The sequence below is a fragment of the Heteronotia binoei genome, chromosome 1 (genome assembly GCF_032191835.1).
Source record: "Heteronotia binoei isolate CCM8104 ecotype False Entrance Well chromosome 1, APGP_CSIRO_Hbin_v1, whole genome shotgun sequence".
Lineage (NCBI taxonomy): Eukaryota > Metazoa > Chordata > Lepidosauria > Squamata > Gekkonidae > Heteronotia > Heteronotia binoei.
In genome coordinates this window covers 251,420,251-251,439,035 of record NC_083223.1, presented here as the reverse complement: position 1 = coordinate 251,439,035, position 18,785 = coordinate 251,420,251, and the positions used below count along the sequence as shown (strand labels likewise).

General features: G+C 48.7%; 1 protein-coding gene across 7 annotated transcripts in view; it reads right to left on the bottom strand.

The window, feature by feature from the left end:
* NRXN2 (neurexin 2) overlaps positions 1 to 18,785 on the bottom strand; it is a 468,353-nt gene that overhangs the window by 311,622 nt on the left and 137,946 nt on the right. For 5 of the 7 annotated variants that reach the window (XM_060252591.1, XM_060252565.1, XM_060252599.1 and 2 more), the window contains exon 1: positions 17,458 to 17,517. Coding sequence is in view for 1 of the 7 variants with exons in the window: in XM_060252607.1 (XP_060108590.1) it covers positions 17,458 to 17,526 (69 nt within the window). In the remaining 6 variants the exon portion in view is untranslated. Of the gene's footprint in view, positions 1 to 17,457; positions 17,527 to 18,785 lie in introns of those variants that run through there. The other 2 variants (XM_060252607.1, XM_060252583.1) reach the window with 1 other exon arrangement.

Genomic DNA, 18,785 nt, shown 5'->3' with positions numbered 1-18,785 from the left:
TTAAAATAGTGTGTGGGACCAGTGGCAGAAACAGCCCCAGGCCCCACACCACTTAAAGGGCCCTCGAAAGAGCTGATTGGCGGGCCCTTTAACTCCAGCGGGAGGCACAACCAAATTGCTTGTGGGGCCAGCAGCAGCCTCTGGACCCATAGCAGAGGCCCTGGGGGCTGGTTGGGGCCTCCAGTCAGGGGGCCTCACCCAGAAGTCGGGGGTTGTGCCCACACAGGCCCCCTCGTGGCTACAGGCCTGAACTGGAAGCCAACAAAGGTGGATCAAAATTGATGGAATATGGACCAAAGGAACTTATCCCGTACAGCCACAGAGTGGCCAGTTGCATTCTGAACTGTCCAAAGTTTGTGACACCCTTCAAAGGCAGACTCTGATACTTTGTGTTTGGATAATCCAGTCTGGAATACAACAGTACATCTGATTGTAGCCAAGGCAAATTTTGCCAGGAAATCTGCAAATTGCATAGCAGCCTAAGTTGATAATTGGCATTCCTAGCTGTAGCTCAGCAGCCAGGACAAAGGTGAATTCAGAAATACTCCTCTACTATGGATGTGAGTCTTTGGGGAACTAAAATCCTGCCCAAAACTGGTTGTGTGCTACATCCTGAACCCCCAGCTGACAGCACCATCAGCTTGTCTGGATGAAGTTACAATTCATTCACCATCATTCAGCTCATCAGAGCAGCATGAACTGAAACCCTATCAGGTAACGATCTGACTAAGACAATTGAACTAGCGGGAGATCCTCCACTCTCGGATCACCGTCCTCGTGACCAGAACAGAATACCAAATCAAGAGCGTGCTGCTTTGCTGAATGTGTCAGGCCCGATAGAATCTGAGACACTGGTTGTCATGGCGGCTGTGAAATCCACAATCACACCAGAAAAGGGAGCTTCAGCCTGAATGCAGATGCTCCCAGGATAATAAGACTAGGGGACCTCAGGACACCATCTGAGACCACTTCCCTCAGCTCAGGGAGGGAGACTACTGGGCAGATCAATGGGTGGTCTATAATGAAAATCCCTAGACTGTCTCTACCCAACTCCCACTATCTGGAGACTGTTGGATGGAGCATCTGATAAGGGAGATGATGACTGTGGCAAAATGCAAAGACCCCCAAGTAGCTTTGGTTGCTGATGTACAGAAAATCCAATTGCACAGCTCTGGGATAGATTCACTCTACCCATCATCCTTCCAAATTTCCAGATGTGCCAAGTTGAGCTGTTCATCCAAAAATGCATCAGAGAATACAGTAGATTTTTCTTCCATTGACCTGGCATTAATGAGCGCAACTGCAGACCAGATGGGACAGGGAGAATAACAACCAGGAACTTGCAGAGCAGTGAGACAAGCACTCATCTGGAGCTTGCTGCACATCCCCTGAAGCATCATCTGCTGCTGCAGAAGTGTGCGAACACCTGCCCAGGTAAAAAGAATCCATCTACCTTCATTTGAACACTGCTTGCTTCCCGACACAAACTGCAGGAGCACCTGAGGTTGGAGGAATATTTCTTTCTGGTACAGGAGATAGTTTGTAGATAGACTGATGTAGGAACCCAAAAGGACTCATCCCTTTGGATTATTGCGTCTCATCTTTCAGCTTTTGACATTTACAACCCTATCCTTTCTTCCATTCTTTTTTCCAACCCTGGTGCTCCAGGATGACATCTGCCTGGTCTGAAGCTACAGCTGATTAATGCCAGGTCAGTGAGAGAAAAGCCTGCTTTCTTTTAAGGTGTGACCCTTGATGAAGACGCTTGACCTGGCTTGCAGCATGGGGGCCTGAGTGGATGAACTGGGAGAGATTAGCCTGTCTCAGCTGTGTCCATCTTGGCTCAGCAGCAACCAAGGCTGGGTGGGTGGCTGGTTGCCAAAGGCCCCCTTCTCCAATTGGCTAGGAGTCTACCTGAACTGACCGACTATTAAAAGCAACGTGGGAGATTTTACTAGGATATTTTAAGAAAATCTGACACATGCCCTTCTGTCCTAACCCATCTGGCACTTCCCAACGAAATCCTTGAGCTGGAGCACCCAGTACTTTCCCCCCTCCTTATTCCCAGATGTTTCTAAATAATAAGGAATTTATTTATTAAACATTTCTATCCCACCTTTCCTCATAGTTCAAGGCAGCTTACAATAACAGTTAAAAGTGTTTCCAGTCACAACCAGAATAAGACAGCCTGCCTCACTGGCCTTGAAAGATGGCTGCCCATTCAACACCACCCCCTCCCCCTCAGAAGCCCTGGCAAACAGGCGGGCCTCGCAGCCCTGAAGACCTCAGCTCTTCCGGGAGCTCATTTCACAGAGCCACAATGGGCTCTGGCTGTTGCCACATCGGCCACCCTAAGTGGTGGTATCGCCAGTAGATGGCTGCCTGACGATCACAGTTGGAGCACAGGGATGTATGGAGGGAGACCAAATAGGAAAGGGAGGATGAGGGAAGAAGGGGCACCGCAGGAGATGGCTGGGGTGAGGAAAGACAGCAAGGCATGGCCATAGCATCTGGGTAAAAAAGGCTCCCCGGAACAGCATCATTCAAGTTGGCAAGACTAGTGAGTGTTCTGTCTTGATATCACCACCCTTGCCAAGTATTCCACAAAGCGACCTCTCCACATTTTGCGTGTCTGTCTCCAGTGTGGAGACAATTCTGGTCACCGCACCTCAAAAAGGATATTATAGCATTGGGAAAAATATGGAGCAGAGGTCCATCAGTAGCTATTAGCCACAGTGTGTGTGTGTATTTTGGCCACTGTGTAATACAGAGTGTTGGACTGGATGGGCCATTGGCCTGATCCAACATGGCTTCTCTTATGTTCTTAACTTGGGACACATTTGGGCTTTCAGATGGTATCCCAGTCACCTCATTTACTGCCCAACTGTCTCCCTGCCTGAGCTGAGGGAAGTGAAGAAAACCTCCACCGTTTACAATTTCACTTGTCCTCTGCAGGGAAGGGGAGATGATAACATGGTCTATCATCAAAGACTGGTTGATCCAGATGGCTCCAGCAGAGCGGCTGGTGGTCTTGTTGATTTCCCTGATCAAGCTCTGGAAGGGGGAAATGGCCCAGGAATGAATCCATGGCACAGATGAGCTCTCCAGGCTCAGAACTCAGGCTCATCTCTGCTACAATTCATTGGTTCTCTACAATACAGGCCTGGGAATCTATTTCAGTCCCTAGATCAGAAACCCTGACAGAATGAGAGAGAGATGACGGTTATCACCTCTGGGTTGGGAAATACCTGGAGATTTTGGGGGTAGAGCTTGGGGAGGGGAGGGCTGGGAGGGGAGGGACTTCAGCAGGATACAATGCCACAGAGTCCACTTTTCAAAGCACTTATCTTCTCCAGGGGAGCTGATCTTGGTCATTTAGAGATCTAACACGGACAGCTTCAAGAGGGGTTGGATAAACATATGGAGCAGAAGTCCATCAGCGGCTATTAGCCATAGGGTATTGATAGAACTCTCTGTCCAAGGAAAGTGATTCTATGTATTCTTGGTGCTTAGGGGGCAACATTGGGAGGGCTTCTAGTGTCCTGGCCCCACTGGTGGACCTCCTGATGGCACCGGGGTTTTTTAGCCACTGTGGGACACAGAGTGTTGGACTGGATGGGCCATCCAACCTGTCTTCTCTTATGTTCTTAACTGTACTAGCAGGAGATCTCCAGCTGCTACCTGGAAGTTGGTAACCCTAAGAAATGCAACTACAACACATGAAGGGCGTGTATGAGACCAAATATGCTTTTTGCAAGCAAGTTTCTGAGTTACACAGAACACTTTTTCAAATACAGGTATTCAGACCAAAACAATGGAAAATGTCTGACATTAACCAAGGTGAGAAAGAGGATTAAGTGAGGATGAAGTCCCTGGATTCCAGTACCACATTTTGAGGCAGGCTGAGATTGTTTTCAGTCCCTGTATTTACATTAGTCTGCCTGATCTCCAACAGTAGAGGGGGAATCCATTTCACAACCAAGGATACTCACATTCCGGGTTCATGCAAATTAAGATGTTTTGCATCAATCTGCATAATTCCCTCAAATACCAACCTAAATCACCCAAATTTTTAAGTGAACAGCAAAGCCAAGAGAGACTGGCATTAGGTGGCCAATAGAGGAAGGAGAGGGGACAGAAATGGTAGCTCTGGGGAAGGTGGGAGAGGGGCCTTCCCATGTTCTGGACCAGCCTTGCCCCCTTCCATACCCCAATCGCCCTGCCCCAGGAGGATGCCAGACTCATAATGCTTGGGGGCAGCCCTGAAGCTGCTTCTCCCGGAGCTGGCATTCCCCTTCAAGCGTTCCCAGCCAGCTTCATCCATTTTTTAAAAGCCCGCTTTCCTCTTAAAAGCAGCCTTTTAAAAAACAACCCTTTGAAAGATCCCAGCCACTCCACCCTCCTCCTCCCAAATCTCTGTCAAACAAGACAGTTTTGCTAAGTCAGGGGTAGAGTGGTCCCCTCCCCCCCCCCGCCACTGGAGCAGGGTGGTCTGGCTTCTCCCCATAACTGGATCCCCACCCAAGCTGCAAGAATGCAGCTTCCCAGAGCTCACTGCCTCTCCTTTACCAGAAGCAAAGTAAGAGCAAGCAAAGAAAGATTGGGTGGAGGTCAGGCACAGGGCCAGTTCCCTTCCCAGGGAGGTGTGTGCACTGCATCCTCAATTGCAAACACTGTGCAAACATTTGCCACAGTCTTCCTTGCACAGCTAGATTGACACTGCTTATGAAAAAAACCACAATATTCACACCCACAACCCTCCATGTTGGGTGAGCATTTGTCACACTGCTCGCCAGCCTTCACCTCCCTATGCCATAAGTTCCACTAACAACTGGGTCCCACTTACAGAATCCATCACTCAAGACTTCATGCCCACAGCTCTCCCTGCTGTGCATTACCACTGTGGAGCACCAACTAAGGGTGCTGGGCTCCTGAGAGAGAGGATCCCTTCAATGGTGTGGAATTGTTTTCTGTGACCCCAGAAGGTAGGTCCAGAACCAGTGGGTTGAGATTAAATCAAAAGAGTTTCCGGCTCAACATTAGGAAGAATTTCCTGAGTGTTAGAGCAGTTCCTCAGTGGAACAGGCTTCCTCAGGAGGTGGTGGGCTCTCCTTCCTTGGAGGTTTTTAAACAGAGGCTAGATGACCATCTGACAGCAATGAAGATCCTTTGCATTTAGGGGGAGGTGTTTGTGAGTTTCCTGCATTGTGCCCAGGCAAACAGCAACTCTCGAGTCAGGACTTAAGGGCAGTCATGGAGAGGTGCTGAAAGAACACATGAGAGGCAAAACTACGATGGTATGTATGAGGATTAGGGTTGCCAGTTCCAGGTTTGGGGTGTGGAACCTGGGGAGTATGGAGTTTGGGGAGGGGAGGGACCTCAGCAGGATATAATGCCATAGAGCCCACCCTCTAAAGCTGCCATTTTCTCCAGGGAAACTGATTTCTGCCATTTGGAGAGCAGCTGTAATTCCAAGAGATCTCCAGGCCCCACCTGGAGGCTGGCAACCTCAGCTGAGGATAGGAAATCAGGCAGCTGGAGCAGGGGCAACTCTCCTGTGCCAGAGAGCCTCGTGTTCTTGTTCTCTGATAAAAGACATGGGTTCTAAGTTACCTGGTGTTCTCATGTTCCTGGGAACTCATGGAAGGCAGGCTACTTCCCAGTAGGGTTGCAAACCTCCAGGCAATGCTGGAGATCTCCCACTATTACATCTGATCTCCAGGCAACAAAGCAGGGCCAGCCCTAGGCAAGGCTAACTTTTGGCACCCCCCCCCCACAACTGATAATACAGCGGCCCCCTGGCGCAGAGTGGTAAAGCAGCAGTACTGCAGTACTGTGGTCTGAACTCTCTGCTCACGACCTGAGTTCGATTCCGGCGGAAGCTGGATTCAGGTAGCCGGCCCAATGTTGACTCAGCCTTCCATCCTTCTGAGGTCAGTAAAATGAGTACCCAGCTTGCTGGGGGCAAAGTGTAAAAGACTGGGGAAGGCAATGGCAAACTACCCCGTAAAAAGTCTGCCGTGAAAACATTGTGAAAGCAACATTACCCCAGAGTCGGAAACGACTGGTGCTTACACAGGGGACCTTTCCTTTTCCCCACTGATAATGTCACTGAGTCACACGGGGAGTACTCAGTTCAGCACCCCCAGAAGGCCAGTGCCCTAGGCAATTGCCCTGTTTGTCTAGTGGGAGGGCCAGCCCTGCAACAGAGACCAGTTCACCTGAAGAAAATGGCCGCTTTGGAAGGCGGAATCTATGGCCACTGTGGTCCCGCCCCTCCCCAAATCCCACCCTCCTCAGACTCCGCCCCCATCATCTCCAGGTAATTCCCAGCACAGAGCTGGCAACCCTACTTCCCAGCTTTGTGTGTACTTCCTCACCCTCCCAGAGCAGGGCCCAAGAAGGACCCAACAGGCAGCAACACCCCCTTACAACAGAAGAAGGCTGCATAAAGCCACCTTGGTCCAAACCAAAGCCAAAACCATGTTAATACTATCTTATAGAACTCTTCATCATCCTGGTAGTTTAAAAAAATGACTGTGGAAAGAAGAGGAGAGCCAGTTTGGTGCAGTGGTTAAGTGTGCAGAATCTTATCTGGGAGAACCAGGTTTGATTCCCCACTCCTCCACATGTAGCTGCTGGAATGGCCTTGGGTCAGCCATAGCTCTCGTAGGAGTTGTCCTTGAAAGAGTAGCTGCTGTGAGAGCTCTCTCAGCCCCACCTACCTCACAGAGTGTCTGTTGGGGGGGGGGGGATGGAAGGTAAAGACGACTGTGACCACTCTGAGATTCAGAGTACAGGGTGGGATATAAATCCAATATTTTCATCTTCCTCAAAAAGAAAAAAGGGGGGGGAAAAACCCTTCCATGGTTGTTATGAGGATAAAAGAGAAAAGGAGAGAACCTATCCAGAGAGCTCCTCGGGGAAATGGGATAAACATGCACTTGACAGACAGATACTTCATGCCAGTTCTCACACCTCTGTGCCATCAGAGCACATGAGCTCACATTACATCGCAGTTCCCTCCCCTCCCTCCACAGTCTGAGCCCCTGGAAGTCTACCAAATACCACTACCATGCCCTTCACAGACTCAGAGGGACCACAGATGCCGCAGCCATGATTGGTCCTCACAGAGATCCATGGCCAGATCAACAAGTCTCAGCCTCCTAAGCACCTGCACCCATCTCTCCATGGGAACTCCCCCCCAGCCACATGCAGCGCACCAGTGCGCACAACTGTCCATGCGCAAGCGTGCTTTCCCCGGCTCACCACCTCTCATGCCCACACGTCCGTGCCAGCATCACTTTTGTGTCGGCAGCAGGCTGGAGCCCAACTTGCTCCTTCTGCACACTGCCAGCTTCAGTCATTAGCTCATCAACTCGAGACTTCGGGACAATTAATCCTATTCCCCTTCCCCTGGGACCCAGCACGGCAGCATCCCAGTGCACGGTCGGCATAGCAACCAGCCGGCAGCCTGATCCAAGGATGTTCGTGTCCTCTTGCTGCCGAGGAGGAGTGGGGGGGCTTGCTTGGGAAAGGAGGAGAGGAGAGGTGGCTGGGAAGGGATTGAAGGATAAAGAGAGATCTCCAAATCCACGGGGCTGAGACAGGTAATGTTTTTCAGAAGAGGAAAGCCTTTGGTTCTGAGGCACTGCAAAAGAAAAAAAAAAAACCCTGGCAGCATCCTGGGAATCCCCAACACCTGCTCCTCCCTCCACAAAAACTCTTGCGCTTGCTGCTCTCCTCCGTCGCTGGGGCACACACACAACCATCTCAACTCATAAATATCACAAATCGTCATCTGAGTTTACACCACAGACAAGCCCTCGCTCTCCTTCTGCAGGGAGGGAAGGAGGGAGGGAGGACTTCATGCACGGCCTTGGGATTCCCTCCGACAAAGCCAAGCCTGAGTCTCCTCCAGCACTCCAGGCAAGTGCAGAATCTGGGACAGGATCTGGCATCTTGAGAATCGAAGGCCTTCGTTTAAAAAAGAAGAAAAACAGGGCAAAGGTTCTCAGCCCCGCAAGCTTCAAATGAAAGCTTCAAAGGAAAACACACATCGGCTGTGCCTAGCGAAGGAGGAGAAGGGATTAGTTGCAATAGTCAGGGAGGGGACTTGGTGATCTCTGTGCCCTCCCTCTCCCCACAGTAGCAGGAGGGAGGAGGAATCTCCTGAGCAAATCGAATGCAGATGTGCCAGACCACAGAATGGATTCTTCCTTGGCACAGAAAACATACGGAGGCTCGGGAGGGAATTGGGTGTCCTATACGGTACAATTGACCCCGGTAATGTCTTGGTGCAGCATCCAGTCTCTTCCAGTCACTAGCTAAGGACACAGATATGTGCCCTCTGCAAAGCAACCCTGTTCTCTCCTCTGTGTCTCTTTGGGTTCTTCCTGTACCCCACCAAAAAGCAGCACTGCTATCCCAAAGGGCCAAGGGAGGCAGATGTTCGAGACGGTTGGTTTTGGATGCTGTTAAGAGCAGCAGGATGGGGGGGGGGGGGAGAAGAGATTGCCTCGCTGAAATAAATGACTGAGAGGGGTGGGCAGGAAAAAAAAATACCCACTGCATTTTTTGCCCTATAATGAATCAGTGGGTTTGGATATTCTGCACCATGATCCAAAACACCTTTAGCCTGCCTTGATTCAGGACACCCAAGAGGATCTCTTTCTTGCTGACTTTCTGAGCATGCATATATATAAGCGCACAAGGGGGGAAAAGGGCCAGGTACTAAACAAACAACCTGATAGGCTCTTCCTGCAGTAATCTCAGGAAAAAACGTAAGGTAGCATTTTCTACTGGGAAGGCAGCCTAGAAATCTTCTAAATAAACAACTCCTCCCACCCATAAACTCCATCACACCCTCCCAGATAATAGGATAATCCAGGGGGAAGGGCCGGATCTGCTAAGGAAAGGCAGGGTGCAGGGCCTTTGCAGTGGTGGCTCTGGATCGACAAAATTCCCTTCAGAGACACACTCGCCTTTGCCTGACTTTCCAAAACAAGTTAAACCATTTCTGCTTTAGCACTAGCTCAGAACAGTCAGAAGGGCCAGAACGTACCTTGACTAGAACTAAGCAGACCACCTTAATAATGAAAATGATGTCATCAAGCTGTATCCTTTGACATCATCAGGCTCTGCGCATAATGTCTGGAATGCTGGAAATTTGGGAGCAATTAAATGTGACTCTTTTGTCATCACAGAGCAAGAACAAAATCCTGGAAGCAGGGTCAGAAAGGAAGAGAGCAAGAACCCTCTAAGCTGTTGGGGCACACGTCACTCTTCCTTCTCCCTCCACCAAGGACAGCCCAAGTGTTTATGGTGCCCCAGGTGCCAAAGCTGCAACCTGTGCCGTGGGGAAGTGGAAGGGGATCCTTCCGCCAGCTCTCCTCACCCTACATGCTGCAGGGAAGCCAACCAGAGTCAAGCCTCATTCTGCACTCCAGGAAGCTGAGAAGCTGTCCTCCCGCTCTCCTTCCTCCCAGCATGGGTGAGGAAGGGAGGAAACTGGCCCACCCCTCTAGGAAAGCGCAGGCTCCTGATGGGTCACTCATCGATGGGGCCTGGGCAGGGGTGGCCAGACTGTGGCTCGGGAACCATGTGTGGCTCTTTCACACATATTGTGTGGCTCTTGAAGCCCCCACTGCCCCATCAGCCAACTTGGAGAAGGCATTTCTCTCTTTAAATCACTTCTCTGAGCCAAGCCAACTGATGGAGAATGCATTCAAATTTACTTTCTTTCCACCTCCACCATCTATTTTCCTTCCTTCCTTCCTTCCTTCCTTCCTTCCTTCCTTCCTTCCTTCCTTCCTTCCTTCCTTCCTTCCTTCCTTCCTTCCTTCCCGTCTCTTAAATATCTAACTTTCATGTCTTGCAGCTCTCAAACATTTGATGTAAACGTCTTGTGGCTCTCAAACATCTGATGTTCATGTCTTGTGGCTCTTACATTAAGCAAGACCCTGACACTGGAGGCTGGGGTCTAGTTGGCACCCCTCTGCCTCTAGTGCTCTAGGTAATGCACCTAAGCCAGCCCCTGCTGTATTCCTCTGCTCCCAACCACTGGCCCTGTAGCAAGAGCAGGCTTGGCCATTCCTAGTTCTCCTTAAGTAAAGGCCAACAATTCATGAATACTCTTGTTGGAACACCCAGGCTCCTGCGAGAATGTGGGAACCAGAGGGATGGGCCTGGACCACCATCCCAGGCATCTGCACCTCTCAACAGCTTGCCCGCCACACGCCTCCTATGATGCTGCTTCCTCAGTTGCCCAGAAGCTGTCGTCACACCACTGAACTGATCCCACTTGGAGATGCAGCTGGCCAGCCCACTAACTCAAATCCCAAGCCCTGCCCTCGTGCCCCAATCTGCAGAGGTGAGGCAGGTGGAGACCAGAGACAGGGCTTTGTTCAGTGGTGGCACTTCTGATTTAGAATGTCCCTCCCCCAAGACTTGTCTGCAGGCACTGGGCATTTATTCTCCTTACCCAGTCTTGTAAGACCCTGACCTGGGTGGCCTAGGCTAGCCTAATCTCATCAGACCTTGGAAGATAAGCAGGGTTGCCTCTGGTTCGTAGACAGCTGGGAGACCCCTGAGGAAATCCAGGCAGAGGCAGGCAATAGCAAACCACCTCTGAACATCTCCTGCCTTGAAAACTCTATGGCAGGAGTGGCCAAACTGCAGTCCGGAAGCCATATGTTGCTCTTTCACACATATTGTGTGGCTCTTGAAGCCCCCACTGCCCCATCAGCCGGCTTGGAGAAGGCATTTCTCTCTTTAAGTTACTTCTCAAAGCCAGCCAATGGCTTGGAGAATGCATTTACAGTTGCTCTTTCCACCTCCCTCTCCCCATCTATTTGCCTTCCTTCCTTTCCCTCCTTCCCTCCCTTCCTTCCACTCCCAAACTTCTGATGTTCATTTTCTTGTGGCTCTCAAAGATCTGACATTTATTCTACATGGCTCTTACATTAAGCAAGACTGGCCACCCCTGGGATCAGCCATAAGTCAGCTGCAGCTTGATGGCACTATCCACCAGCAGCAGCCTTAAGCTTTTAAAAACAGACAGCTTCTGGACAGAGAACTGTATTACGAATCTGATTTTAAGCAGCTGCATTTGGTTTTCTGCTGGTTTTTATGCTTCTGTTTTGCATTTACGGCTTTTTATTGTTGATTAAGTTTTATGCTGCTGTTTTAAATTATATTATTCTGTTTTTATTTTGTGAGTTGCCTTTAGTAGGTCTCTGGAGAAGACACTGGATAGAGATAGAGAGACTGAAGCAATTCTTGAGCATCATTACAAGCACATCCCTTCGAATAATCAACTATGTCCTTGTGGTGCCCGGGTGACAGCGACTGTGTCCCATGTGCTGGTGTTCTGCAATTATTAGAAAGGATGATGAGCTAGATTCGAGTCTCATAGCACTTTAGAGACCAAAAAGATTATGGTCTATGAGCTTTCGAGAGCCGAAGCTCCTTCCGTCAGAGTGCTTTGACTCTCAAAAGCTCATATCCCAAAAAGTCTTGTTGGTCTCCCAGGAACTACTGGACTCAAATCTTGCAGTTCTACTGCTGATCAACATGTCTACCATCCTGAGACTATAAAGAATGATGTAATTGCTATACTCTTGGCTATGATACCAGGCTATTCAGCAAAAAGAGCTAGAGACCCTTATTCTTGCTAGAGAGAATGTATGTATTGCTGTCTGTACATATCAATCATTGAGATGAGATACTGGATACTGAAAGAACTAGACAGAGGCACGGACAGAGTCCAGAAATACCTACCAGAATCGGCAGCGGAGGCATATATAATTCTGGACCATATTTTATGCAATGCTTTATTTTCAACAGGAACTATAGTAGATCATTTAGTGCTTTACTTAATGATTTCTTCCTGCCTTTCCTATTTTAAAAACAACCTTTATATAAAGTCACCCAAATTGTATGAATAAAGTTGGGCTATGAGTATTTTAAATTACTAAAATATACATCCAAGCCACACATAAGAACATAAGAGAAGCCATGTTGGATCAGGCCAATGGCCCTTCCAGTCCAACATTCTGACTGATTTCTCATTCACCTTGTTTCGATCTCATGGCTCCTTTTCCCTGTGGGGCTGCTGGATTTCTCACAAGCTGCCATAGCTGGCGAGTTGCCCCGCCCCTTTTCAAGTTTCCTCCATGGCAGACAGAAACCGGTTTTCAGAGGATCATGCCTGCTGCAGAGAGAACTTGAAGAGAGGTGCAGCAACTCACTGGTTGGGGCAGTTTGTGCGAAATCCAGCAGCAGTCCCGCGGAGAAGAGGAGAGTGAGAGCAGCATACGTTTAGTGGGAAATCGGTCTCTGTGGCCAAAAAAACCCAACTAGGTGCCATCAGGAGGTCCATCAACGGGGCCAGGACATTAGAAGCCCTCCCACTGTTCCCCCCCCTAAGGTAGAGATGGGAGAAGAGATGTTGTTATACAAATGTGGCCAAAAAAACCCAACTAGGTGCCATCAGGAGGTCCATCAACGGGGCCAGGACATTAGAAGCCCTCCCACTGTTCCCCCCCCCCTAAGGTAGAGATGGGAGAAGAGATATTGTTACACAAATTTATTGATACATACGAGCTCTCAGTGTTGGAGACAGGCACACACACTCTTCAAAGAACCGAGTAAAACAGAATTCATTGAAAAAGAGAGATGCTAGAAATTCATAAATGGGCAGGCCTTGTCCTTGAGGGAAAGGGAGACAGATGCACCTGCTGGCATTTGTGGCATTTTACTGAAAGGCTGTAGTGAATGAGGAAAGAAAGGGTGCTCAATCTCCAAAAGATTTTGTATTAAAAAATGCTACAAGATGACACAATGTGCAACAGAAAGGGGATGGGGGGGGGGAGATGCCATTCATCCCAATCCCTATATTACAGATGACATCTGTATGTGCAGCTACCTGTAGAAGAACCATCTTTCCCCAGGTTCAGGATGCTGCACTCTGATGCAGAATGGACAGAAAATGCAGTATCCTAGAACAGAAAGGCAACACTGAAGGAAAACATCCCGATATAGCACACCAGAAATGGCCTGGCAAAACCTTTTCATTTCATCATTCCTGGATCTCTGGTTCCTTTCTGTACACCTGTTCTGCAGTGTAAGGAAAGGAAGTGAGAAAGTGGGTGGTGCTAGGTGGGGCTTTTGCTCAGCAGTGCTTCTGGTGCAGATTTAAAAAAAAATTATTGTGGTGGCAGCTGCTGCATTTTCACAATGTCTGAAGAGAAGCTGCATATTTTGAAGAGTTGCTACTAGAGTTATGCATGACCTCACTCCATGGGATTTTGAGGTTGGCGCCTCCTCTAGTGGCAGCCATTTGGTGGCTGGCCCACCATCCAATGTCAGAAATTTCAAAGGTGCCCATGGGCTCAAAAAAGGTCCGGGACCCCTGCCAGAGACTGTGCTCTGAAGCTTTTCTTTCAGAGGGAATTGGTCTCTGCAATCCAGAGATCAACTGCAGTTCCAGAAGAATTCCAGGCCCCAGCCTAATCCTAAAAGAATTCAAGAGAGACCCTTTTCACTCCATGTTGAACTATAACCTCCCACCCCCTCCCTGAGCTTCTTGGGTTGAATTGCAGCAGGAAAACCAGGCAAGGTGCACTGCAAATCCTGGGAAGAAGTGAGCTCTCGCTCCCAAAAGTGCCTGCTGCAATAAACATTGATAGTTTGTAAGGTGCCACTGGATTTCTGTTTTACTTCCTTCAACAGCCTTCTGTCACCCTGCTGGGAATCTAGGCCCATGGACCAGCACAGATGACCACAGCATAAGTAAGGTACCATGGGTGGGAGCTGGGGCCTGGGTGTTGCATCCAGATGGCTGCCTTATGCAAATGGCTCTCCGGTTCAGCTTGTACAAAGCACCTTTTGCCCAGTGCTGCACTCACCCATCTAGCCCTGTGCCATCTCTGCCATGAACGGCGCAAGCTGCCCATTTTGTGCACTTCCTCCCAGAGCATCCTGATTGAAATCAATCACAGCCTTTTGTATATTAATGGCATCTTATTTGTACTGAATGCATCATTAATGTTAACGATTCCTGGGAGTTTTCCCCCACTCTCCCTGGACGAAGCATATTAATTGCTCACGTTGTAATTAAATATTAAGGCTAGGATTTTTCACGCTCTGTGCAGCTGGCATGGGGAGGGGGGTGTGTGTGTGTGTGTGTGTGATTGGGGCGCAGGGGTTGGCATGAGCCACTCAGAAGCCAGGGCACCTGGGGAGAGACAAAGTTGCAAAGTGGGCAGGCTGACACACTCACACAATGTCAAAGTGTCTCCCAAAGATGTGCACACGCATGGGTGCTCGTGAGCAACGAGGTATGCAAACGGACCATAACGTGGAAGAGAATGGCACCCAGCAATTCGAGAGCAGAGGCAAATACACACACAAATGCACACACGCACAATGTGCTATATATTCACGGGCATTCGCTATACAGAGACAGCAATGCAGACGCTCTCACCAGAGATCTTACCTAAGTTTGTTTACAGAGAATTAAAGATAGTATTAGAAGCTGTTTTGATCCAGACTTGCAGTTTACTAGATAATACTGATGTGGCAGGTAAGGATTGCTTGCCGGGCAGAACAGACAGAAGCGATGTTCAACCCCTCCCTCATCTGTGGATTGTCCCCACCAAATGCTCACCCCCCTTGGCGGAGTTTTCTTCGATTTCTGCAGTCCAGCTGCAGGGAAAGAAATAATTGAAACAGTGGGGCTCCAGGAGAGGCATTTGCAGGGGAGCACCGGAAAATGGAGGAAGAGCTAAGCACGCTCCCCCCGCCCATCCATATGTTCCCCCTGAAATTGCCCCAGCCTTATAAAGAAAAGAAGCAGAGGGCTGGGAAGATCCACAAACATCCATGGGAATAACTTCAATGTACTGTTTTTAGGGGAAGGCTGTGAAGCCACAAATACTTTCTTGCCTCTGCACAGACATTGCTGCATTGTTCCCCAGAACCCCGAGAAATGAGCAATCCTGCCAGTCGACACATCCCCTCTCCATACATCACGCACACAAGAATTCTCTGTCCTTCCTGGGGAATCAGGCCATCCGGAATAACTACATCCTCCTGCAGACAAAATATTAGGTTGCTTACTCACAGCGTAGGTCACCGTCACTCCCACTCCGATCTTAAAATTGATTCTCTCTTGCACACACGGAAAAGTACACCCAGGGCTGCAAGTGCTACTACAGAAATGCAGATGTGCACCCCAAAATGCCCCATCTTGTCTCTGACTGTGAACAGCACATCAAAAAATAAATCCTGCTTTTTGTGGGGCATTGCAGGGGCACCATTCGGCTGTCTTTAGCGTCTGACAGCAGGACAGGAAGAAGAATGGCAGAATTCCAGATCAGGATGGAGCATTCCATCCCATGCCCTTTTAAAGGGCCACACTCAGCATTGGGGTATACTAGGCCTTTAAAGATCCTCCACAAATGCAAGAAATGTTACTGTGGATGACAGCAAGAAATGCAGGAGCCAGAATCTCACGGTCCTGCCAGAGTTTCAAAACCACACAAAATCCACCAACTAAATAGCTCCAAAAAATAGAGTTGCCAGGTCCAATTCAAGAAATATCTGGGGACTTTAGGGGTGGAGCCAGAAGACTTTGGGGGTGGAGCCAAGAGCAAGGTTGCAACAAGCATAATTGAACTCCAAGGGGAGTTCTGGCCATCACATTTAAAGGGACCATGCACCTTTTAAATGCCTTCCCTCCATTGGAAATAATGAAGGACAGGGGCACCTTCTTTTGGGGATCATAGAATTAGACCCCCTGGTCCAATTGTTTTGAAACTTGGAAAATGTTTTGAAGAGAGGCACTAGATGCTATCCTGCAAATGTGGTACCTCTAACGAAAAAAAACACTCCTTCCAGAGTCCCAGGTACCTGCAGATCAATTCTCCATTATACCCTATGGGAATAATGAGTGCCCAGCAGACATCCCCCACCCCGCTTTCTGGTGACCCTGAAGCAAAGGGAGGGCCTCCAAACCGGGGGATCCCTTGCCCCCACCTGGGGATTGGCAACCCTGCCAAAAAGAAATAAAACACACAATGCAGGCTTCCCAACATTACTGGTACTTGAAGCAGATCAGAGAAGACCCACCCCATTCTTGTTCCACACAAACATAGAGTCCTCCAGCACTTCAAGTAGGAATATGGCTAGGAAACATTTCATGTTCAGCAGAACAGCCACTTGTTAAGGAATCAGCCCTGTCTATGGAAGGCTCAAAAATACCTGGAATTCCTAAGCACCCCAAAGCAAATTTTCCAGCTCCTGGGATTTTTGCCATGCTTTAGCAAAAACTAGTATCAGAAGTTCAAGGCTGAGAACTTTCAGGTCTTTCCCCCATTTGAGGTTCACCATCCTCACTGGTCCAACCAAAGTTCTTCAAATCTCGCTGTGAGGTGATGAGAAGCACAAAATTGTTATGCATGGCTCAAGGGAACTGAACAAGCAAGCAAGCAAGCAAACAGAGATATAAACCCCAAAGAAGCAATTCTGTCATGCTTTAGTTGATGTTGATAGGTATGTTAATCCCAGTGGGCAGGGCCAATTTAGTTGGATATAGAAATGCACAATTTTTTTTTTTAGTTTTACGGAACTCTTCATCAACAGCATGGAAAATGAGTAAAGCAGGGGTGTCAAACTCATTTGTTATGAGGGCCAGATGTGACATAAATGAGACCCTGTCAGGCTGGGCCATGTGTGTTATAAAATGCAAGGCCAGATAGCGGAGACATAAACTTTATAAAGGACACAAACACAAAGCTTTTAAAAAAAAAGCTTTAAATAAAATATGCTTAAAAGATTAGCACTCTTGCAATATTTTATTTAACAGTCTCTGATAACAGAAGGAAGCAAGAGAGAGGGAGACAGAAGCAGACTTGCTCATGGGCCTGATAGGAGCCCTCTGGAGGCCTGATTTGGCCCCTGGGCCACATGTTTAACACCCCTGGACTAAAGTCTTAAGCATGCATTTAGCAAGTTTGATTATAAGTGAATAAACGCATATAAATAGCTGTGTGCATGCCATCAAGTCCCAGCTGATTTATGCAGGCCTCAGCAGGGGGCTTTCAATACAAGTGAGAAGCAGAGGTGGTTTGTCATTGGTCTCCTCTACAGAGCCTTCCTTGGTGGTCTCTCATCCAAGTACTGACCCTGCTAAGCTTCTGAGATCTGACGAGATTGGACTACATCATGCCACCTTGCCACTTTCCCTGTATGAGGAATAAACATTTTTGTCTGTCAAAAAGTTCTGTGGATTCCAGAAATCTTCATACTGCAAAGCAACTTGAACTAATCTAAGAAAAGGCACCATTTTGCCTTATTGACACATCCTAATTCACACAGGACATTTTGGGTCTAATGTCTGTGTCAGGGGGATGGATTTGATGTTTGCATGGGGGGGGGGGGTGTTGCACTGACCTTTTGATGTCTGGTGCACCTCACTGGCTCCTCTCCCTGCCCCCCCTTCCGAGTACAGTAGGGACCCTACTGGAGAAGCAGAACCACAGCATTAGGGAGGAAAGAGACCCAGCGTATCATCCCCCCACACATCCCGAGCAAAGGCGGATGCCCCACACACTGGCAGCCAAAAGCCACCCACTCACTCCTATACACACAAATTCTGACTGGCACTTTTACCTTGGCAGAGGTAACTCGGAGCCCAGGATTACAGCTAGGGCTTGGCCCCGGGTCATTTCCTAAATGCCAGAGTCCTTAAACCATGGGAAGCAAAGTTCCTCTGGGCACATGCAGAGCATGAGATTAAATGAGAGCCAGGGCTCAACCTTGCAATCAACCTTGCAATAGGTGACAAAATCAACTGCTACCAGAGCATGAAGAACTCCTGACACTCACCAGCAGGCGAATTCAACCCTGCAAACCATATATGCTCCCTTCTGTAAATGCCAAGGAGACATGAAGCTTAAGGGGGCAATTTGAAAGTTAACCTTCATCCCCCTCCGTGGAAGAACACACACAAAGGGCACTGCATGGAAGATCACTATGGAGGAGCAAGCAGAAAGAGGCTTCTGTTCTTGTAGTTCTTTCCTGCCAAACCCACATGGTTTTTCCACCATCTTCCATGATGCAGAACTATTATAACTTGAAGAAGGCTGCCACCACCAGGTGGGGCCCTAGAGTTGCCAACCACCAGGCGGTGGGTGGATATCTCTCACTATTGCAATTGATTTCCAGATGATTAGAGAAAATGGACACTGTGGAAAGTGGACTCTGTGGCATTATACTCCACCAAACTCCCTCCCCTCTCCAAACGCCACCCTTTTCAGCCTCCACTCCCCAAATCTCCAGGATTTGGAGCTTCCCAACCCAAAATTAGAGCTCATCTCGAGATCAGTTCCCTTGCAGAAAATAGCTATTTGGAGGGTGAACTCTAAGGCATTATACCCCCGTGAGGTCTAGGGCTGCCAACTCTGAGTTGGGAAATTCCTGGAGATTTTGAGGGGTGGGGTTTGGGGGGGTGGGGTTTAGGGGGCTGGGCCCTCAGCAGGGTGTAATGCCATAGAGTCCAAATCAGCCAATTTATTTTATTCTATTTATATCCTGCCCTCCCTGCCAAGGCAGGCTCAGGGTGGCTTACATAGACATGCCTTGCATAATGTGCCTGAGTAGACAAAGTGATGTGACGTTAAAACCATAAAAACACAGAATAGTATAAAAACATAAAATACGTAGAATAATTAACATTTCAGTGCTATGATCTGAAGAGGAACTGATCTGGATTGTCTAGA